Source organism: Rhincodon typus, chromosome 23, assembly GCF_021869965.1.
Source record: "Rhincodon typus isolate 14 chromosome 23, sRhiTyp1.1, whole genome shotgun sequence".
Taxonomy (NCBI): domain Eukaryota; kingdom Metazoa; phylum Chordata; class Chondrichthyes; order Orectolobiformes; family Rhincodontidae; genus Rhincodon; species Rhincodon typus.
The window spans coordinates 4847336-4871382 of NC_063354.1; the positions used below are offsets into that span (position 1 = coordinate 4847336).

Below are 24047 nucleotides of genomic sequence, written 5' to 3' on the forward strand. Positions count from 1 at the left end.
TTGGATCAGGCTGCAGGGCTGCTCAGTTGCTCTCTAAACATTCACTCACTTTGTGTCTACTTGCATTTGTTGGGTTGGCGTTAATTTTAAGAGAACTTCTTTAGATTCAAGAAAGGTTCCATTGGACTGGAAAGTAGCAAATTTAACCTTCTACATAAGAATATGTATGTATCCTTACAGATAAAGGGGAACCTGAAGACATACTATACTCGAATTTCCACGAAGATTAGTTACCATTTTCCAACTCTTTTTCTCCCTCCTATATTGATTATTCGTCCCAAAACCTGAGGACTCAGCTTTAAGATGAATGGCAAATAAACCAAAAACAATATGTGGAAAAAGAGAGTTTGGTCTGATCTAGACTGCCTAAATGTGTGGCAGAGCCAGGGTCAACACAGCTGTCTAAAGAAAACTGGATAACTATCTGAAGAAGAAACAATTGCAGGACTACAGTGCAGAGGCAGGGGGTACGAGTAGCTGACTTGCTCTTGTAGAACGCTGACATGAACACAATTAGTTGAACATGAATATGCTGCAAAAATTTGATAATTCCATGATCACCTTTTCTAAGCCTAGCCTTCGGAGAACCTACCCTCAGCCATTGCTGTTTCTGATGTTCACTTTCCTGCAGTTCCTTCTTCAGTTGGAAGACATTCTGTTCCAATTCTTCAATGACATTAGAGGCCTGGTGCAAGAAGAAGAAATGGAAATTAAAAGCAAACAAAAGGTACACAAAATAGTCCTGCACAATTCTCAAATTCAGGACACAATAAAAGTGTGCCCAAAGAAGACAATATTAAGCTAACGTGGGATGTTGCAAGGCAAATAAAGTTGTGAAGATTTTGCCAAATTAAAACAAGCAAACATATTCAAGTATATAAATATAAACTTAGCAGAAGCCATTTGGTCCTTCATGCCTGCTCCACCAGTCAATAAATCATGGCTAACCTGTCACCATCCCTATCTATCCCAAGTAACTCTTGATTCCGTTGCCTAAAGAGAATCTACCTCTACATTAACGATATTCAATGACCCTGCCTCCACTGCCCTCAGAGACAGAGTTCCAAAGTCATACAACCATCTGAGAGGAAACATTTCCCCTTTTCTCTATCCCAAAAGGGTGACCCCTAACGTTAAAATAGTGTTCCCTAGTTCTGGACTCACCCACAAGTGTGAACATCCTTTCCACATCTACCTTCATCAAGGCCATTCAGGATTTTATGAGCGTCAGTAAAATTGGCCCTTGCTCTTCTGAACTCTCGGGAAAGCAAGCCCAGACTGTCCAATCTTTCCTCATAAGGCACGCCTTTCATTCCAGGTATCAATCTAGCAAACCTCCTCTGTACAGCTTCCAACGCATTTACATCCTTCTTTAAAGAAGGCGATCAAGACTGTATACCAATATTTGTGTCAATGATGTATATAACTGAAACATAACACTTTTAATTTTGTATTCTTCTCATAAAGGCCAACATCCCATTAGCATTCCTGATTACTTGGTGTACCTGCATTCTAACCTTTTGAGAATCATGCACTAGAATATATAGATCCCTCTGCACGTCAATTCTGCAGTTCATTTATGTAAGACCTGTGTTTTTATTTTTCCTACCAGTGAAAAACTTTGCATTTTCCCACATTTTACTCCATTTGCCAAATTTTTTCCACACTCACTTAACCTATCCATATCATCCTTCATATCTATCTATGGATCATAAGAACAGGAATAGGACACTCAACCCATCGAGGCTGCTCCTTCATTTACTACAACGATGGGTGATCAAATGATTCTATGCCTTATACCCACACTACCCCCATAACCCTGCAGACAATAGATAATCAGAAATCTATCAATCTCTACCTTAAGCATATAAAAAGAATGAGTTGAGTTCTACAGCCCTCTGGGGTAAAGATTTTCAAAGATTCACCCCCTCTGACTAAAATAAAAATCCTCATCTCGGTCCTAAGTGGCATTCCCTTAATTTTAATTTCTGCTCCCTGGTTCTAGACACCTCAATCAAAGGAAACCTCTTACCTACATCTACCCTATCCCTTTAAGTATTTTGGAGGTTTCAATGAGATCATCGCTCATTCTTTGAAACTCCAGTGAATACACAATCGTTTGCCCAATATCATCTTGTACGACAGTCCTGCTATCTGGTGAACAATCAGCTGAGTCATCATGCCTTCTGCCTCCTCATCCAAGTCATTGATTTGAATTATACAAAGCTGGGGGTCCAGCACACACTCCTGTGGGACTCCATTTGTTACATGATGTCAATCTGAAACAGATTAATTTATGCATACTTCTGATTTCTACCAGCCTGCCAGTCTGTATCCATGTTATTATGTTAACCATGATATCATGGGCTCCTACTTTACACAATAGTGTTTTATGTGGAATCTTTGCAAATGTTTTCAGAAAATCCAAGTACAGTGTATCAGCAGGTTCCCCTTTACCCACAGTGCAAGCTACTCCTTCCAAGATTTCCAATACATTTGATATAAATAATTTCCCTTTCATAAAACCATGCTGACTTACACCACCTCCGCTCACCACTCCACCCCCACCCCCATTACCTTGAGTTTTTCCAAGTGCCCAGATTTAACCTCCTTAATCATCCATTTCAACTACTTCTCATGACAGAAGTCCAGCTAACTGGCTTATAGTTTCCTCTTTTGTGCCTCCCCTTCCCTTCTTAAATAGAGCAGTTATATTTGCCACTTTCAATACATTTAATTTGAAGGAACATACTTGAAAAAGTTCCGAATTTTACATATCAAAAAGTTTGATAGATGGTGAATTTAAACAAAAAAAATGCTGGTATTTTATATATACATGTTTGGCGAGAAAGTTGGTGGTATCTGTATACCTTGGCTGCTGAGTGCGCATGCTCCTGCTTTAAGTAGTTGAGCTCAGAATCGTGTTTATTTTGCATTTGCCTTACATCTTTGTCATGATCCTCCAACATTTGCTGCTTTTCCTTTTGAAGGGAGCTGTATCTGAGGGAGCAAGAAAACAAGTAACTACTAATGACACATTACAAAATTTCTCTATCTTCAGCATGATTTTTGATAGCAAGTTTATCCTTAAGCAATAAAAACCAAAAGAACTGCGGATGCTGTAAATCAGGAACAAAAACAAAGTCGCTGGAAAAGCTCAGCAGGTCTGGCAGAATCTGTGAAGGAAAAAAACAAAGCTAACGTTTCAGGTCCGGCTCCATTGTCGACAGGGCCCTCAACCAGGTCTGACCCATCTCCCGCACTTCTGCCCTCACCCCTTCTCTTCCCTCCCACAACAGCAATAGGGTTCCCCTTATCCTCACCTACCATCCCACCAGCATTCACATCCAGAAGATCATCAGACACCATTTCCGTCACCTCCAGCAAGATGCCACCACCAGACACATATTCCCCTCCCCTCCCTTGTCCGCCTTCCGGAGGGACTGTTCCCTTCTGGACACCCTGGTCCACACTTCCTTCATCCCCAACACCTCCCCGCAGCCCTACGGTACCTTGCCCTATAACTCGCGAAGGTGCAACACCTGCCCACTTACCTCCTCCCTCCCCAGTATCCAAGGGCCCAAACATACCTTCCAGATGAAGCAACACTTCACCTGCACTTCCCAGAATCTAATCTACTGCATTGGTTGCTCACAATGTGGTCTCCTCTACACTGGGGAAAAGAAGCGTAGACTTGGCGACTGCTTCGCAGAACATCTACGTTCTGCTCGCAAAAAAGACCCTGAACTACCTGTTGCCTGCCACTTCAACGCACCACCCTGCTCCCTGGCCAACACCTCTGTCTCTGGCTTGCTGTAGTGTCCCAGCAAAGCCCAACGCAAGCTGGAGGAACAACACCTCATTTTCCGCTTGGGGACCCTACAGCCCTCTGGGCTCCATATTGAGTTCAATAATTTTAGGGCCTAAACTCTCCCATGTCCCAGCCCACCACCCCACACACCAGGCCTTGTTACCACATAGCCTGCCATTACACACCCGCTGTTGTTAGTCACTAACAGTCTCCATTAACAACTATTCACCCTCCCAGCCTGATCATTAGCAACTCCTTTGTCTGTCCAACTGTCTTTCTCTCTCTTTGGGCTCTATCCTATCGTTTACTCCCTACCCCACTCACCATCCTATTTTCTGCATATAAACTGACGTTTTCCCAGCCACCATCAGTTCTGAGGAAGGGTCACCGGACCCGAAACGTTAACTCTGTTTTCTGCTTCACAGATGCTGCCAGACCTGCTGAGCTTTTCCAACAACTTTGTTTTTGTTATCTTTAAGCAATGCCAGGTTCTGGCAGATTTTTCTGCAGGTCATTGTTAATGATTACTATGGTGCTGCTTGATTGGTATTAGGTTATACAGATGAGCAAAACATTTATCACTGAAGGAGGAGCTAAATGTTTTCAGAGAGTTCTGTAAACCCATTTGCTATTGTACGGTTTATTAGATTTACAGAAAAGTTGTAAAGAGAATGTTTTTTGATTGTCATATGCAGCAAAGCATTTAGCTATAAGAAGGTTGCTTCACAGCTTAGGGATCAACTGTTATAATAAAGTGTGACAAAGCAAGTTGGAAGAGTGGGTTCAAGTCTTGTCTTGAGCACAATTTTCCAGCTGACACTCTAGTGCAGTACTAAAGGAGTCTTGCACTTTCACAAGACGTCATCTTTCAGATGAGACGTTAAACTGAGTCCTGATTGGTGTCCAGAGATACATATTGATAATCCCATGGCACTGTTTTGAAGAAAAGCAGGGGAATAATCCTGGCCAAAATTTATCCCTTAAACAACATCACAAAATCAGATTAAATGGTACATTATCTCATGGCTATTTGCAGTGTTCAAATTCACCCTGTTTCAACAGTGACTACACATCAAAAGTATATCATTGATTGTAAAGCAGTCTGGAGCGTCCCAAAATCACAAAAGGCCATATGAATGCCCATCTTTCCTTCTTTTTGTAAATGTCACCTGAATAATCTAGTAATAGAACGCTTTAAATCTGAAAATGATTTCCCCATCTAATACACATACAGTTTAACAAAGAGTGAGGCTTGTGGAAATGCACAAGATTTGCATCTTAGACACTACTTATTTAACAGATTACTGGTTGGTTACTAAATAGCACGTATAAGTTAGATATGTAATAATGGACCAGAAATACTGATGTAAACTTGAGCAGTGCCTGACAGAAACTAATTGTGCAACTGTATTATTTTTAAGAGATACAGGATTTTAATTTTCTCATAAAATGCAATACACATTACAAATATTACATATTTAAACTTAATAAATTTAAAATTAATTAAAATGTAAATAGAACTCAACTGTTAAAAGGTTGAAAATAGAATGTTTATATTCATACACCCACACACATATACATGCAAATACATGTGATGTACATACACTGTATTGGCAATAAATGAATTGGAGTGTGTGCGAGTGAGAGAAAGTGTGCGTGCATGCATGTAATGCATGTATGTGTATGTATGTGGTGGTCCAAAGATTAGGTTAGCAGCTAAAAAAACTGATTACATTACCACTAGGTGATTACATTTTGGTACCAATGATACAAAATGAAGGATTTGAAACTGCAGTGTATTCATGTAAAATAAATACAGCTGCTTATGTTATGTAGGCAATAGTTAAAGGGAAGGAAAATGCACAGAGTACACCATCTGATATGAACTTTATTGAAACTAATTTATAGCCAGATGCTTAGTTATTTTCATTTTCATTTAATTGCTCTAAGATACAGTTCTTCACAATAACCTGTTCCCTTGTACAAAAAATTCAGAACTGCACACATCACTGTTTTGTTGCACATTTTGCAATCATTTTTAAACATTTAATGGAACACATTTGAAGCATACATTATAACTGGCCTCAAGCAAAAAGTTTAAAGACTGGTTTTAAACCAAATCAGAATCATAAATGATCAAAGGATGAATGTGCAAATCCATATCAAACTGCATTATTTCTGTTTGAGGACCACAATTGCACTTCTGCGCTAGAATGAAAAAATGCAGCCATATTTCAAACAGCTGGTATTTAAAGGATAAATTAAAATTTTGTTTATGTTATTAACCTTATTAAGCAGTAATTTAATTGTCCAGTTGCTATCAGCTTCCTTTTTTGGAATTATTTAATCAAAACTTCCAAGCTTGAGCTTTAAGATGATTGAAGAACTGACTTCAAAGAAACAGAATTTCTTTAAACTTATTCCTGAAAATGGTGCACAGAAGCTCAAAAATAGCCAAAGACAAACCTTTCAATTTTATATTTGAGAGATAAGGTGTCAGAAAAAATAAACAGGCCAGATGTAAAAAAAAAAATACTTCGTGACAATTCAAGCAAAAGAAGGAATAGAATAAAGTGTTCATTATTAATGCTCTTAAGATGGTTGGGAAAAAGTCAAAGTTATAACACAAACAACTTCTCTCTGTGTAATGCATTTAATTTGATAAAACGTTCCAAGGCACCTCATCAGTATTTCATCAAACAAGATTTGACACCAAGCCAGACGAGGAAACATTAGGGTTGATTGAAGAGGTAGGATTTGAGGAATATTTTAAAAGGCAGAATGAGAGGCAGGATGAGAGATTTAAGGGGGAAAAGCCAAAGCTCAAGGCCTTAAGCGGTTGAAAATATAGCTGTCAATTGCAAGCAAGTAAAATGGGAGATGCACAAGATTTCAGAAGTTGGTGAAGCACAGATAGGGGTGCCCAACTGGAACTGGTTATGAACGTAGGCAGTGGCAAAAGCCTTAAAGAGACTGGAAAAAAACAAAGAAAATTTTAAAATATAGACATTTAACAAGGAGTCAGTGTGGGCCAGTAAGCATAAAGATGATGGATGAATAGAATTTGTTGCAAGTAAAGGTACAGGCAGCAGAGTTTTCGATGACTATGAGTTTATCAAATTTGGAAGATGGGAGACCGGCCAGGTTTGTGTTGGAACAATCAAGTCTTGGAGTAATAATGGAATAGAGTTTCATCAGATGAGTTGTGAAAGTGGTGGAATCAAGTGGTGTTACAGAAGTTGAAAAATGTAAACATAGTGATAGTACGGACATGTGGTCAGAAACTGATCTCTGGACTGAATGTTGCACTAAGATTACGAAGGGTGTGGTTCAGCCTTGGGTAGTTCCATTGGTTCAGTTGCAACCCATCCTTACTGTGTGCCTAAGAAAATTGATTTTGTCACAAGGATTGAAGATATAACTGGGAAGGCAATTTCCCAGTTAGCTGGAGGAAACTTCTGCCTATGCAGTATAGTACATTAGGCAACATTAAAGAGATAATACACAGATACTGTAAAAGGTAGGATGAGAATAGTGGTGCTTCATCAGACTACAAATTGAGGCACCAACTATTCACAGGCGGTTCTGTGAACGCGAACGAGACGAACGGATGGTACGTTGCCTCCCGGGTGCCAGGGTCCGTGATGCCTCAGATCGTGTCTTCAAGATCCTTAACGGGAAGGGTGAGCAACTAGCAGTCATGGTACACATCGGTACCAATGACATAGGTAGAAAAAGGACAGAGAATGTGAAAAACGAGTACAGGGAGTTAGGTTGGAAGCTGAAGTCCAGGACAAACAGGGTAGTTATCTCTGGATTACTACCAGTGCCACATGACAACGAGGTAAGAAATAGGGAGAAAGTGCAGCTAAACACGTGGCTACAGGGCTGGTGTAGGAGGGAGAGCTTCCATTATGTGGATAATTGGAGCACATTCTGGGGAAAGTGGGACCTGTACAGTAAGGACGGGTTGCAACTGAACCAGAAGGGCACAAATATCCTGGGAGGGAGGTTTGCTCAAGCTATACGGGATGGTTTAAACTATATTGGCAGGGGGTGGGGAACCGGATTTGTAATTCAGAGGATGAGGTATTCAGCCTTCCAACAGACACAACAGGGAGCGAGGTTGTTAATAAAGAAATGCGGTCAATGGAGCGTAATTGTGGACACAGGGATGGTTTGAAGTGTGTATACTTCAATGCTAGAAGTATCAGAAATAAGACGGATGAACTTAGAGCATGGGTCAGTACTTGCAACTACGATGTTGTGGCCATTACAGAAACTTGGGTAACTCAGGGAGAGGAATGGTTGTTGGAAGTTCCAGGATTCAGATGCTTTAAAAGAAATAGGGAGGGTGGTAAAAGAGACAGGGGAGTGGCATTGCTAGTCAGGGCTAGAAAAGCAGCTACCGAAAGGCAGTTCGAGAACGATATGTCTACAGAGTCAGTTTGGGTTAAGGTCAGGAACAAGAAAGGAGCAGTCACTTTGTCGGGGTTTTTTTTTTTTTTTACAGACCCCCTAATAGTTGCAGAGAAGTGGAGGAGCAGATTGGGAGGCAGATACTGGAAAGGTGCAGAAGTCACAGGGTTGTAGTCATGGGTGACTTCAACTTTCCAAATATTGATTGGAAACTTTTTAGTTGTAATAGTTTAGATGGAGCGGATTTTGTTCAGTGCATTCAGGAAGGATTCCTGACACAGTACGTACATAGACCAACACGAGGAAATAATGGATTTGGTGCTTGGCAATGAACCGGGCCAAGTGTTAGACCTGTTGGTAGGAGAGCATTTTGGTGGTAGTGATCATAACTCTGTTACTTTTACAAGAGTCATGGAAAAGGATAGGTATGTACAGCAGGGTAAGGTTTATAATTGGGGGAAGGGTAACTATAATTCTGTTAGGCAAGAACTGGGTAACATAAATTGGGAACAGATGCTGTCAGGGAAGAGCACTATTGAAATGTGGAGATTGTTTAAGGAATGCATTCTGTGTGTGCTCGATATGTTTGTCCCTAGCAGGCAGGGAAGATGCGGTCGAGTGAGGGAGCCTTGGTTCTCAAGAGAGGTCGAACGACTGATTAAGAGGAAGAAGGATGCTTATAAAAGGTTTAGGAAACAAGGATCGGAAAAGGCTCTAGAGGGATACAAGTTAGCCAGGAAGGAGCTGAAGAAAGGGCTTAGGAGAGCTATAAGGGGGCATGAGAAAACCTTGGCAGACAGGATCAAGGAAAACTCCAAGGCTTTTTACACATACGTGAGGAATAAGAGAATGACCAGAGAAAGGGTAGGGCCAATCAAGGATTGTAAAGGGAATTTGTGCACGCAGCCTGAAGAGATAGGAGAGGTCCTGAATGAATACTTTTCTTCAGTATTCACAAGTGAGAGGGACCTAGTTGTGGGGGAGGACAGTGTGAAATAGGCTGGTAGGCTCGAGGAGGTGGATGTTAGTAAGGAAGATGTACTAAGAATTTTGAGGAACTTGAAGATAGATAAGTCCCCCGGGCCTGATAGGATTTATCCAAGGATTCTATGGGAAGCGAGGGAAAAGATCGCAGGGCCTTTGGCGATGATCTCTTCATCCTCACTGTCCACGGGTATAGTGCCGGAAGATTGGAGAATGGCAAACGTCATTCCCTTGTTCAAAAAAGGGAATAGGGATAACCCCGGAAATTACAGGCCAGTTACTCTTCAGTGGTGGGCAAATTATTGGACAGGGCTCTGAGAGATAGGATTTATGATCACTTGGATAGGCACAATTTGATTCGTGATAGTCAGCACGGATTTGTGAATGGTAGATCATGCCTCACAAACCTTATTGAATTCTTTGAAGAGATGACCAAACACGTGGATGAAGGTAGAACGGTAGATGTGGTATACATGGATTTAAGTAAGGCATTTGATAAGGTTCCCCATGGTAGGCTCATGCAGAAAGTAAGGAGGCATGGGATAGGGAGAAATGTGGCAGATTGGATTCAGAATTGGCTGACCCTTAGAAGACAAAGGGTGGTAATGGATGGAAAATATTCAACATGGTGTTCAGTTACGAGTGGTGTACCACAAGGATCTGTTCTGGGTCCTCTTCTATTTGTGATTTTTGTAAATGATTTGGATGTAGGGATGGAAGGGTGGATTAGCAAATTCGCGGACAATGCGAAGGTGGGTCGAGTTGTGGATAGTGTGGAGGGCTGTTCTAGGTTACAAAGGGACATTGATAGGATGCAGAGCTGGGCTAAGAAGTGGCAGATGGAGTTTAACCCTGAAAAGTCTGAGGTGATTCATTTTGGAAGGACAAATTTGAAAGCAGAATACAGGGTTAACAGAAAGATTCTTGGCAGTGTGAAAGAGCAGAGGGATCTCGGGGTTCATGTCCACAGTTCCCTGAAAGCTGCCACCCAGGTGGATAGAGTTGTTAAGAAGGCGTATGGTGTGTTAGCTTTCATTAACAGAGGGATTGAGTTCAAGAGCTGTGAAGTTATGCTCCAGCTATACAAAATCCTGGTTCGGCCACATCTGGAGTGTTCAGTTCTGGTCACCTCATTACAGGAAAGATGTGGAAGCGTTGGAAAAGGTGCAGAGGAGATTTACCAGGATGTTGCCTGGAATGGAGGGAAGGTCTTACGAGGAAAGGCTGAGAGCGCTAGGGCTTTTCTCTTTAGAATGACGAAGGATGAGAGGTGACTTGATAGAGTTGTACAAAATGATCAGAGGCATAGATAGAGTGGACAGCCAGAGACTTTTTCCTAGGGTAGCTATTACAAGGGGGCATAGTTTTAAAGCGAGTGGAGGTAGATATAGGGGAGACATCAGCGGTAGGTTCTTTACTCAGAGAGTGGTAGGGGTGTGGAATGCATTGCCGGAGAGGGTAGTGGAGTCGGCCTCATTGGGGCAGTTAAGCGGCTATTAGATAGGCATATGGATGACAGTATAAGGTAGGGGTGGAGGTTAGATCGACCTTAGGTTTAGGGTAAAAGTTCAGCACAACATCGTGGGCCGAAGGGCCTGTACTGTGCTGTACAGTTCAATGTTCTATGTTTATTCACTAACAGCTGAAACAACAGATAAGAAGTCACATATTTGAAATGGCTGATTTCACAAAAATGGGTAGCATTTTCAGTAGCATAGATGAAGAATAAGATTACTAAAAGACATTGTTGGATTGTGAATGGAATAAACAGTAGCATACAAATTTCAATGCAGTCATCTACTTTATAAGTAAATAGTGAAAACTACAAACAGAGGAGGACCAGGTTCACATATTAAAATAACAAGCACAGGAAATAATCAAAAAGGCTAACGGAATACTGAACTTTGTGTAGAGAGGTAGAATATAAATTGATCAGAAGTTATTCTTATGAAAGACATGCCCTGCCCAGTGGAGCTGCCTTTGTGTGTTTAGCACCTCAGTGCTGAATGTTGGCTTTGGAGAGAATTCTGTAGTTGGATTGCCCATTTGCTGATGGATTTGGAAGATCTTGGAAAGCAACCACTGGTACTTCTCCAGTACTTTGAGATGCCTGCTGTGGGGGAGGCAATGGCCTAGTGGTATTATCACTGGACTGTTAATCCAGATAACGTTCTGGGGACTTGGTTTCAAATCCCGCCATCGCGGATGGTGGGTTTTGAATTCAATAAAATACCTGGAATTAAGAATCTAATGATGACCATGAATCCATTGCCAATTGTTAGAAAAACCCGTCTGGTTGACTAATGTCCTTTAGGGAAGGAAACTGCCATCCTTACCTGGTCTGACCCACATGTGACTCCAGACCCACAGCAACGTGGTTGACTCTTAACCGCCCTCTGGGCAATTAGGGATGCTCGCCAGCATCACCCTCATCCCGTGAATGAATATAAAAAGAAAAACAAAAATCTCTCACCTAGCCCTAACCCTAATCCTACCTCTCCAGAGTCTACAAGCATTCACATTACTCCTGCCCAGTAAACCATAACCTTAATCTTGCATTTGAGATCCTGTTCCTCAAATATTCTTTCCTTAATCTGCCAAAGGCTGAGCTGACAGTCCAGAGATAAATTTTGTCTCTACATCTGTCTTTATTGAAACGAAGTTTGTGAGGGTACAGAAAATGGTTCACATCTTTCAGGATCTTGCCGTTAACCTTAATTGATGGTAGGAGATTTGGAAACAGGAATAAGCTATTCAGAACATACAGCCTGCTCAGGCAATAAGTTACATCATCTACTTCAATGCCACTTTCCCACACTACTTCCATATCCCATGAAGCAATCAGTCTTGAGAAATCTATTGCTTTTAGTCTTGAACATGCTCATTGAGTTACCACTGTGTTCTGAGGAAGGGTCACCGGACCCGAAACGTTAACTCTGTTTTCTCCTCCACAGATGCTGCCAGACCTGCTGAGCTTTTCCAACAACTTTGTTTTTGTTCCTGAGTTACCACAGTGCTCAGGGTAGAAAATTCAAAATTCACCCTTTCAGTAAATAAATTCCTCCACATATCAGTCTTAAATAGTCTACCCATTGTCCTGAAAATGTCACCCTGTTAAGACTCACCAGTCATGGGAAATCTCATTTTCTTATACACCTTGTTACGTGCTGTATAAATTTTCCAGGTTTTAATGAAACAACCTCTCGTTTTTTTGAAAAAAAAAACTGGCTAAGTTTCCTCAATATCATCTCATAAAACCGTCCCATTCTGCCATCCCAGTGATTAATATGGTGAACCTCCATTTCACTTGCTATATGGCAAGTAAATGTACACAATACTCTAGGTGCTATCTCACTGAAGCTCTTTACGATTGCAGCATGACATCTTTACCTCTGTACTCATATCCCCTTGTGATTGAGCCCAACGTACCATTTGCCTTTCTTACTGTTAGAATGCTAACTGATAGGGGCTCACATACAAGAACATTCAGGTCCTTTTGGACACCAACATTTCCTAGCTCTCACCACTTAAGAAACATTTTGCCTTTCAATTTTTTTTCCTAATAAAGTGGATAAATTCATGCTTATTCACACTAAATTGCATCTCCCATATTCGTAACCACTCACTGCTTGTCCACGTTACCTTGAAATCTTACTCGCAATTCACATTCCCACCTAGTTTTGTTTCATTTGCAATTTTGCAAATATTGCAATGGAGCTCCACATACAAGTTATTTGTATAAATTGTGAACAGCTGTGCCCTAGCAATGACACTTAACGTATCCCATGAGGAACAACCAACCATCTTGAGAATGATTCTTTATTCCTATTCTTACGCTTCTGACTGTTGACCAATTCTCAATCAAATTCTATCAAAATCCTTCTAAAAATCCAAATACACCATATACACTAGTATTCATTTACTTATGTTACAAGTAACATCCTCCAAAAACTCCAATGGTTGTGTCAAACACCATTTCCCTTTCACCAATCTATGTTGATTTGTCCAATTTTAGTGTTATTATCTAACAGTCTCTGTTTTATAATATATTCTAACATTTTACTGACCTCAAACTAGCAGGTCTATAGTTCTCCATTCTTCCTCTTCCTCATTTCTTAAATAGCGGGGTTCCATTTGCCACTTTCCATTCAGCAGAAACCTTTCCAGAATCTAAAACATCTTTGGTTGCCTAATATTTCTAGGATATTTTCTGTATTTTCTTATGTGAAGGCAGTCACAAAGTAATTATTTAGTTATAGAGTCGTACAACATAGAAACAGACCCTTCAGTCCAACCAGTCCATATCAACCATAATCCTAAACTAAGCTAGTCGCACCAGCCTACGCTTGGCCCATATCCCTCCAAACGTTTCCTATTCATGTCGTTATCATGTCTTTCAAACACTGTAACTGTACCCGCATCCACCACATCCTTTGGAAGTTCATTCCACACACGAACCACTGTGTAAAAAAAATTGCCTCTCATATCTTTTTAAATCTTTCTCCTCTCACCTTGAAAATATGCTTGAAATACCCTACCCTATGGACAAGACACCTGCTATTCATCTTATCTATACCCTTCATTATTTTATAAACCTCTATAAGGTCACCTCTCAACCTCACATACTCCAGTGAAAGAAGTCCACTCTATCCAGCCTCTCCTTATAACTCAAACCCTCCATTCCCAGCAACGTCCTGGTAAATCTCTTCTGAACCCTCTCCAGCTTAATAATATCCTTCCTATAACAGAGAGACCAGGAATGGACACAGTATTCCAGAAGAGGCCTCACCAATATCCTGTACAACCACAACATACTGTGCCAATTCCTATATTCAAAGGACTGAGCATTGAAGGCAAGAATACCAAATACCTTCTTAACCACTCTTTCTCTATATCTGATGCAAACTTCAAAGAATTATGTACCTGAACCTCGAGGTCTCTGTTCTACAACACTGCCCAAGGCCCTACTTTTAATTGTATAAGTCTTGTCTTTGCTTGTTTTCAAAAAGTTACAGTTCCACCATCTCATCCAGCAAGTTTCATTCCCCTCAGCTCTGTCCTTGCTGACCTCCACTAGCTCCAATCAAGCAACATTTTGTTTTTAAAATTTTGGTCCTTGTTTTCAAATTTCTCCATGGTTTCAGCCCTTTTCATCTCTACAAACTCCTTCAGAACCATAAACCTTGACTTAAACGTAAAATTCTATGTGGGTCTTGGCAGGGCAGATGGAAACAGAATGTTTCCTCTTTGGGCCATCTAGAATTAGGGGTCACTATTTAAACATCAGGGGTCACCCACTTAGAACAGAGACTAGGCAATATTTTTCTCTCAGAGCATGGTGCTTTGGAACTCTCTTCATGAAACAGAGGTGGAAGGCAAGTCCTTACATAAATTTAAGGCAAAGATTGATAGATTCTTGTTAACCAAGGGAGTGAAAGATTTTCATGGGCAGACAGAAATGTGAACCAGAGGTTACAATCAAATCAACCATGATCATATTGAATGGGGAAGTAACCTAGAGAGACTGAATGGTCTATACCTGCTCATAGTTCAGATGCTCACAACCCTTTTCGATACCTGCCCTCCTGTAATTCAGGCCCCTTTTACATCCCAATTTTAACTGCTCTGCCATTGATGGCCAAGCCTTCAGGCGCCTACCTTCCAAGCTCCAGGAAGCTCTACCCCACATTTCTCCACTGCGTCCTTCTTCAAGATTATTGTATGTTATTAAGTCATCCAATGTCCTACCTAGAACTTTACTTGAAATTCTTTTTGATAAAGCATTATTCAATGATTTACTCATTTTACTGGCACACTTTTGATTGATGGAGCATTTTCAATTTACCCCCATATTGTTTTTTTTATCTAACATACTTCAGCAAGGTGCCCCTTATTCACAGCACCTAGAATTGAATTCTGTGACACAAGCACTCTCTTTACAGTCACCCTCAAGCAGAACAATTGCCATGTATTTAAAAAAAAATTGAGAATAGTCTGCCAATTACAGTGTACCATTTGTATCCTTCTCTTTCAGCATTATAAGACATTTCCTTGAAATTAATTTTTTTGTCATCATGAAGGTGAAAGGGATCACTTTTTTATTTGTTCACGTGATGCGGTTGTTGCCAGGTATGCCAGAATTTATTACACAATCCCAACTGCCCTCGAGGTGGTAGTGAACCACTGTTTCATTCCACTGCAATCCATTTGGTGCACCAACAATGATGTTAGGAATTTCCAGAATTTTAATCGGCGATAGTAAAGGAACTGTAATACAGTTCTAAGTCAAAATGGTGTCTAGCTATGAGGGGAACCTATGGATGATTGTGCCCTCATGTATTTGCTGCCTTTGCCCTTCCAGGTGGTAACAGTTGAAGGTTTGAAGGTGTTGTCAAGGGAGTCTTGGAGAGTTTCAGCAATGCATTTTCTAGAGGGTACGCACTGCTGCCATTGTGCATCAGTGGTGGAGGATGTGAACATTAAATGTGTTGGATAGGGTGCCAGTTAGGTGGGCTGCTGTTTCTTGGATGGTGTTAAGCTTCTTGACTATTGTTGGAACTACACTCATCCGAGCAAATCAAGATTATTCCATCACATTTCTGACTAGTGTCTTCTAAATGGTGGATAAGCTTTAGAAAGTTACCAGTCATTTTAAGGCTGGTGCAGTTCAGTTTCCGATCATTGGTAACCTCCAGATGTGGGAAAATTACCCAGGGTCACTGAAAATCATTCCCAGTTCAGGTGCAACATGAAAAAATAGAAAGTAAGGAAAATCTCTCAAGTTATTTATAAAGTGCACAATTAAATATTCCTGTTGAAGGAACTCATTTCCCCCGTTTTCTGGACACTACTTACCTTAACTTTACCTCCTGCAGCTCCAAGCATATCATCTGGCAGCGCTGTTCTAGCTCACCTTTCTCTTGGGTTAGTTTCTGTCGCACCAAAGTGCTATTCTCAGCCTCTATAGTCAACTGTTGTACACGAGCCTCCAGTTCTTTCACCATTTGATTCTGTGGATGCAAACAACCAGTTAAACACACTTTTCCTGTTCATGTTTGTTTATCTACAGGCTCATGAGCACATTATTCATTGAATAGATCATTCCTGGCTACAGCTATGGCACAGTCTATGTCAGATTTTTTTTCTTGCTTATTCAAAAGGGCAATTTAAATTCAAACATTGAAACAAATGCACTGTCTATACCTTGAATTCTACATTCCCCATTCAATAGTCATATAATCTGTGCACTTCACGATACGCACTCAATGAGCCAGTCCAAAATTCACAATATTCTCTGGATCTGGCAAGTCCAAAAACGCAGCTGATGCCTTAGATGGATGACGACTTGAGTTCAATGATTATTTTATCAGTTCATTGAAAATCTAAACTGACATAACACATTTCTGAAAATGACAATTAAATGAAGTGCAAAATAGAGTCATAGAAGTGTACAGCATCGAAACAGGCTCTTCGGACCAACCTGTTCACACCGACCTGGTTTCCTAAACTGAACTGGTTCCATTTATCTGCATTTTCCCCTTATCCCTCTAAACCTTTCCTATCCTTGTACCTGTCCAAATATCTTTTAAATCCTATAATTGTACCTGCCTCCACCACTTCCTTGGCAGCTCGTTCTATATATGCACCACCCTCGGTGTGGAACTCCTAAATAGCAAGCCAATTTTGTATCGATTTAGCGGGCTCTCCCTAGATCCCATGCGATCTAACTTTAATAACCAATCCACCATGTGGTACTTTGTCAAAGGCCTTGCTAAACTCCATGTGGACAACATCTACCACTCTTCCCTCATCTATCTTCTTGGTCACTTTTTCAAAAATCTCAATCAAGTTTGTCAGACATGATTTCCAACACACAAAGCCATGCTGACTATCCCTACTTTGTCCTTGCCTTTCCAAATGTATGCAGATCCTGTCTCTCAGAATCCCCTCCAACAACATACCCACCACTGATGTTAGGCTCACCTGTTTGTAGTTCCATGGCCTTTTTTTTTTAATTTGAGTCTATTGTTTTTTGCCTGGTTTCCATTTCTAAGTAGCCTAATTGAAAGTCAGATAACTGGCTGGGTGTAACCTAAGTTTGTTTCCACATCTTTGTTGAACTACTCAAGAATGAGTATATAGATTAAAGAATCTTGGTTTCACTGGTGGATATTAATGAGCCAGGAAAGTGAAATGAGAGTCTACATCCCTGAACAAGTTCAACCTGTTCAGTTAATGGTTAAAAATACCCAGAAGATTTTTATGATGGGATAGGCAACCCTGACCCTCAGTTAGTGCTCTCTCTACCATTTAGGAGCATGTTGATCCTTTGTTATAAATACAAGCAGCAAAGGGTCATATGTAAATAGAATTCCTTTCCATACATTCATTGTGAAATCTTTCAGAACTGGGACTGGATTTCTTCTACTGTTCTCCAAAATGTCACAAGTTTAAAATAATTATTTGTGCAACGCTGAAGCACTGTAGTTTGCAGAGGCATTTTTGATACAAAAATGTGATATCAAATATCTGTTGTTCATAAATTAAAAAGCATTTACTGGCCAGGTTATATAAATATTACTTCTGCTGGAGCTCTCAAATAGATACAGCTGTTGTCTGATCAAGTAGAAAGGACAATTATCAGCTGCAATATTTTATTCTCTGCAGAAAGAGTACAGTCAGCAAGTTAACAAGAGAAATAGCAAAGAACATCAGATCCTCCAAGAAATTATCAAGAAAAATCACAAGTCACTTTGCTTGAGAATCTAAATGGATACTTTCAATTCTCTTCAATCACAGGGAACAGGATAACATCAGAAGAATGAATATCCACAAATACGACAGAAAATACACAAAGGGAGGCATATCTTCCACACATTGGAGGCAACAAATAAGTCAACCTTTCTTGAAAGGAAGTACAAAGGTGGTATTCCACCCCTGGCCTATTGGTATTCACACTCTATACGTAAGTTTCCAGAGCTACGATAAACACTGTTATGACTTCATGTCAAATGGAGATGATCAGTGACTAAGAGTTACAATTTACTCAATCGCTTTATCTTTCATACTTGTTAGCGAGTGATGGCTGATGAGTAATCTGAATGACAGTTATGGAGTCATCGATTCATATAACACAGAAACAGACTCTTTGGTCACTCATCCATGCAGACCAAGTTTCCCAAACTATACGAGTCTCACTTGCCTGCATTTGGCCCATATCCCTCTAAACGGTTCCTTTTCATGCACTTGTCCACATAACTGTACCTGCATCTACCAATTCCTCAGGCAGTTAATTCCATAAACGAACCACCCTCTGCGTGAAAAAGTTACATCTCAGGCCCCTTCAAATCTTTCTCCTCTCACCTTAAAAATATGCTCCCTAGCTTTGAATCCCTCTACCCTAGGGAAAAGACCTTTGCTATTCAACTTATGATTTTATAAACCTCTCTCTATAAGGTCACCCCTCAACCATGCTCCAGTTTTATAGGTTGGAAACTCTGGGGCTAATTTCAACCCTACCCACTAGTGAAAACTGGAGAATCAGAGTCAAAAATCAACCAGATGACTTATCGAGTACCATACAGCTCCAAGCCCACATTCTGAAATCTGAACTCATGCTTCTGAGCAAGTCCTTCTGTAAATATGCAGATCAGGTTCTTGCATTCAGCTTAAATTTCAATCAGTGACTGGAGGAAGGAGGTGATTATGGTTACGTGCTTCTCTAATCTCTATATTTATAAGTCTCTATACTGCATCACTATTATCAGGTATTCTAGATACAATCAGATTCTTGAATCTTCTGCTGTTCCTTAATTGTACTCAGTGTTTCAACTATGTGATCATTCTTACTAAAATCCCTTCTTTTTATTTCTGTGGTTAGACACTTGATTGATATTGTTGCTTCTTTGTTCTTTTCCAATTTACCAATCTTCTCCAAAGATCCTATAGGTTGTAACAGCTTCTAACCATGCCCAGCTTGAGGCCTCTAATCCTCATCATGTCAAACACTTTAAACTAAGCCTGTGCTGCCGGTTCAGTTGTTATACCATGTGCAGTAGTTTTTTTGCATATGACATCTTGCAACTGTACAAATCTAAGTCCAAATTTAACAGCCAATAATAGTACTGTGTTATTCAATGGACTGTCTCAAAAGTTGATGTAAATTTTCAACAGATCACATTTATTCACTATGTGATATGGGAAATGACAATTTCATGTGATCAACTGTGTTTGAACATGTCATCATTTCAACATCAAAGGGAGTCCACAGAAGGTTCAGTAGGCTGATACCAGGTATGGAGAGACTGTCTTACGAGGAAAGTTTAAGTAGGTTAGGACTGTACTGATTGGAATATAGCAGAATGAAAGGTGACCTTATTGAAAGATATAAGATTCTCAAGGAACTTGACAGGGTAGATGTGTAAAGTTGTTTCCCTTCTGGGAGAGTCTGGAACCAGAGGGCATAGTCTTAGAAAAAGCAGTTGCACCTTTAAAAGTGAGATGAGTGGGGGGTCTTCTTCTCTCAGACGCTCGTGAATCTGTTGAGGCTGGGTCATTAAGTATATTCAAGGTTGAGACAGACAGCTTTTTAATTAACAAGCGAGACATGGGCTTGAGGAAAAAGCAGGGGAGTTGAATTGAAGATTTGTCAAATCAGCCACGATCTCATTGAATGACGGTGAGAGGAAAAAGATTTTAAAAAGACATCAGAGGCAAATTTTTACACAGAGGGTGGATCGCATGGGGAATGAGCTTTCTGAGGAATAGTGGATGCGGGTACAATTAAAACATTTAAAAGACATTTGGATAGATACATAAATAGGAAAGGTTTGGAGAGATATGAGCCAGGAGCAGGTTGGATTGTTGGACCGAAGAGTCTGTTTCCGTGCTGTATGACTCTATGACTATGACAGAGCAGACTTGATGAGCTGAATGGCTAACTACTGCTCCTACGTCTTATGGTCTCATGGAATGTTAATGTGCCTGAGAATTGCTGGAGAATGGGATGTGTCTCCAATTTCTATAACTTACTCCCTAAATTCTTTCATCTCCTATTCCACCTTTGACACAGTCCTCATTCCTTTGACTAAGTTTTAGGCTAATTTATTTTTTAGTTTTAGTACAGATTGTTTATTAAATACACCTTTGTATGTCATTCTTTTTAAAACATTCTATACCAATTTTTGCATGAAAAGTAACAGTAAAAACATACTAAACCAATCAGCTGAAAATTAGGCTTTGCAATGGTTTCACTTCAGCAACAGGCAATTGTGCAAGTCCTCCTATTCCTTATAAATCAAACATTTTCTGCAAATACATAGCTAAACTATGACATTTATATTTGACTTTGTTATTTATAAACCCACAGGTAATACTGAACTCCAGTGATCTGGCATTTTCTACTGGACTATTACTAAATGAAACCTGTGACAGTTCCATCATTCTATAAAGAAACCATCTCTGGGCTATTTTGTTTCAAACCCAATTACGATCTCCCATTCTCCTGTTTCTAGTTAAGAGCAGTCAAACATTCTGTACATAACAGATTGGCCAGTAAATAAGTGAAGCAGGGAACCCCAACTGAATCTGCAAGAATAAATGGATGGCGGGGGAAAGAAATCAATTACCAGAAGCAGCTGATGATGTCAGCATCATCTTTGGAAATGACCAAAGACCGATCAAGATAGCTTACTATGTGTAGACACTAGATTCACAATGGCCTGCAAAGTCCATTATATCCAACAGTAACACTGATTACACATACTTATGAGAGTTATAGTGAGAGATATGTAGCTCGTGCACAGTCACCATTAAAAATCTCAAGGAAGATAAATAGCTTGCCTTCAGTTTAAATTTGCTTGTTGAATTTTTAAAGCACCAAATACCTTTTACGAGAAAGAAAGAGAAAAAATTCTGAAATGACATATGGAGTGATGTTCTAAACTAAGCAGCTAAAAATTTCATTCTTCCTTTCCAAGATAAATAATTAGAAGACTAAGTAAATCTCTCCATATTCTCAAAGGAGTAGCAAGTCCAGGAGATCAGAAATCCCTTCATTGAAAAGTTTGAAACTGACAGCTGTACATATTGCTCTTAACACTGTATTTCTCTGATGAGAAAAAGATCAGTGACAAAAAGCCATGCACAGATGCCACTCTTTCCAACAACAAAACTAGTTGTTATTGTTACTGACTCTGCTCCACTGAAACATCAACTCTGATTTTTTCTTCACAGATGTGAAGCTTTTCCAGCAATTTCTGTTTTTGTTCCTGATTTATAGTATCTGCAGTTCTTTCGGTTCTTATTTAAAACGATGTCAGGACAAGGGAGTGACATCACTGAAGCAACTTATAAAGTAGCATATATACTTGGAAGAAGAGGTATGCCATTTAGCAATGTGGAAATCATAAAAGAATGCATTGTTGAAGTTGCAGAATGTTTAGATTCAGATAAGGTTAATAAGTACAAACAATTATGGTCCTTCTTGAAAGAGGTAGTTGATCAGCAACATGCATTAGCCCTCAATGTAACAGAGCAACTTCATACAATATGCCAAAGTGAAAATATTTATTATTTGATTGCCTTAGATGAATCCACTGACATTACTGACTCAGCGCAGGCCAATTTTTAATTCATGTTATAACTGTGGATTTTCATTGACATGAGGAGTTACTGGCTTTGGGTACCCTTACGGCGAGGGCTGTGGAATTGACATCTTCACTATCTTCAAAGAAAAATCCCATGAAGCGAAACTGAATTTATGTAATTGACTAAGTGTATGCGCAAATGGTGCGCCTTTTATGAGAAGAATACGTGAAAGATTTGTTGCGTTACTAAAAAAAATTTGCCAGATCCAAATACCTTAATTTCTTTTTTTGGTCTTTTGCATCAACAAAATCTCTGTGCCAAATCTACTCTTTTAAGTGACACATTAAATAAAGTTATAAGTATTGTAAACTACATTCGAGCAAATGCATCACAGCATCACCAATTTCGCAACATGCTTCAGCTTAATGATGAAACATTCAGTGTTGATCTGCTATGTCATTCTAAAGTCTGCTAGATGTCACAAAGATAAATACTTGTAAAACTTTTACCTTTGGAAAAACAAATCACAAGATTTTTTATGGAACTGAATGAACCATATGAGGATTTCTGCAGAAATGCTGCATTTTTGTGTGATATATGATCTGGATATTTTTTGCAAGGTAAAACTAAATCTATATATATGTGGCTAAAAATCCAGGCATTTCGGAAAAAGCTGACCTTTTCCAAAACTCTCCTTACCCATTCAGAACTTTCAGCTGAACACTTTCCTGAACTGGCTAAGGCAACTAATGAACAGGATACAAGAAATTCATTAAGGAAATGCGACATGAAAGAATACACAGCTGGTCTGGACTCCCTGATTGAAGAATACAATGAAAGGTTTGCAGATTTTGAGAAACATGATCTCACACTGAAACTAACTTTTCAACCACACCTGGTTGATGTCTCCAAAGCACCTGATGATTTACAGATGGAATTGATTGAACTGTCAGAAGATAATATTCTGAAGTCTCTATCTGACGCTAAGAAGGATCCCATTGAAATATGGAAAAATGCTGTTGAATACCCGCATCTACGTCAACACGCTTGTCGAATACTGTTGCCTTTGTCACAACTTACTGTTGTGAATCAAAATTTTCATATGTGACTCAAATTAAAACACACTTGAGATCTCAGATGACGGATATTCATCTAGAAGACCAATTAAAGCTATGGTCAGCGCTGTTGGAACCAAATATCTGAATCCTATCTTGCAATAAGCAATCACAAAAAAGTCATTAAATGGTTTGTTGTCTAAGTTTTTCACTTATTATTAGTTCTATTGTCAACATTACCAAACAAATAAAAGTGCCTTTGCTGAATTTTTATTTTGTTTAAAGTCCTCATATAATAAAACTTTAATTAAAATTAGTAAATATGTCAACAAAAACATGACATTTTGTTGTATATGTTAAATTCTCAGAATGCGGCCTAATAGGATCTTGGTTAAATAAAGTGTGGCCTTCCAATGTAAAAAGGTTCCCCACCCCTGAGTTAGAGTATATTTAATAGCTCATTTGAAGATAGAAGCAACAAAATTTAATTCTCATCTTTTAGCCTATAAATACAAATAAAATGAATAAAAAAAGGGAGTCAAATTAAAATTAAACATCTTTCTATTGTAATCATGTTAACAATTTTATAGGTTTCTTTGTGTCAACTACCTTCCCCCCTCAACTTAAGTGATTAGCTTTTTGGGGGTATGTTTCAATGTCATCAATTGCTTTCCAATACCTTGGCCAAATATCTAACCTATCCAACGTCAGCAAAACTATCTGCATTTGGCGACAAAACAGTCAAGCCACAGGAATATAGAAACAAGACTAGGCCATTCATCCCCCCTGAGCCCATTCCTCCATTCAATTCAATTTTAGCTAATTTATATCCCAACTCCATTTACTTGCCCAGTTCAATTAAAATGAATAACAACTTTGAATCTTTCAATTAATTCCCAAACGTCAACTGGTGTTTGGGGGAAAAGAGAATTCCACATTTGCAGTACCCTTTGTGTGGAGAGTTTCTGCATAACATCTTCCTTCAATAGGCTTGCTTTAATTTGAAAGCTATATTGCCAAGTTCTTCCACAAGAGGCAATAGTTTATTTTAGCTTACCAAATCCTTTAATCAAGTTAAATACCTTGATTACATCAGATTTTAATCCTTTACACTTAAGCAACACAACTCTAATTTAACCTTATAAATCCTGCTTTAACTGCAAAATTTGCAAAGTCAACATATCCTTTCC

General features: G+C 39.5%; 1 protein-coding gene across 4 annotated transcripts in view; it reads right to left on the reverse strand.

Annotated features, from left to right (window-relative positions):
• Positions 1-24047, reverse strand: part of cep112 (centrosomal protein 112) — a 220338-nt gene that overhangs the window by 31729 nt on the left and 164562 nt on the right. For all 4 annotated transcript variants that reach the window (XM_048610810.1, XM_048610811.1, XM_048610808.1 and 1 more), the window contains 3 exons: positions 16070-16224; positions 2871-3000; positions 593-685 (listed from right to left, as the gene is read on the reverse strand). In XM_048610810.1, coding sequence (XP_048466767.1) covers positions 593-685; positions 2871-3000; positions 16070-16224 — 378 coding nt within the window. The remainder of the gene's footprint in view (positions 1-592; positions 686-2870; positions 3001-16069; positions 16225-24047) is intronic.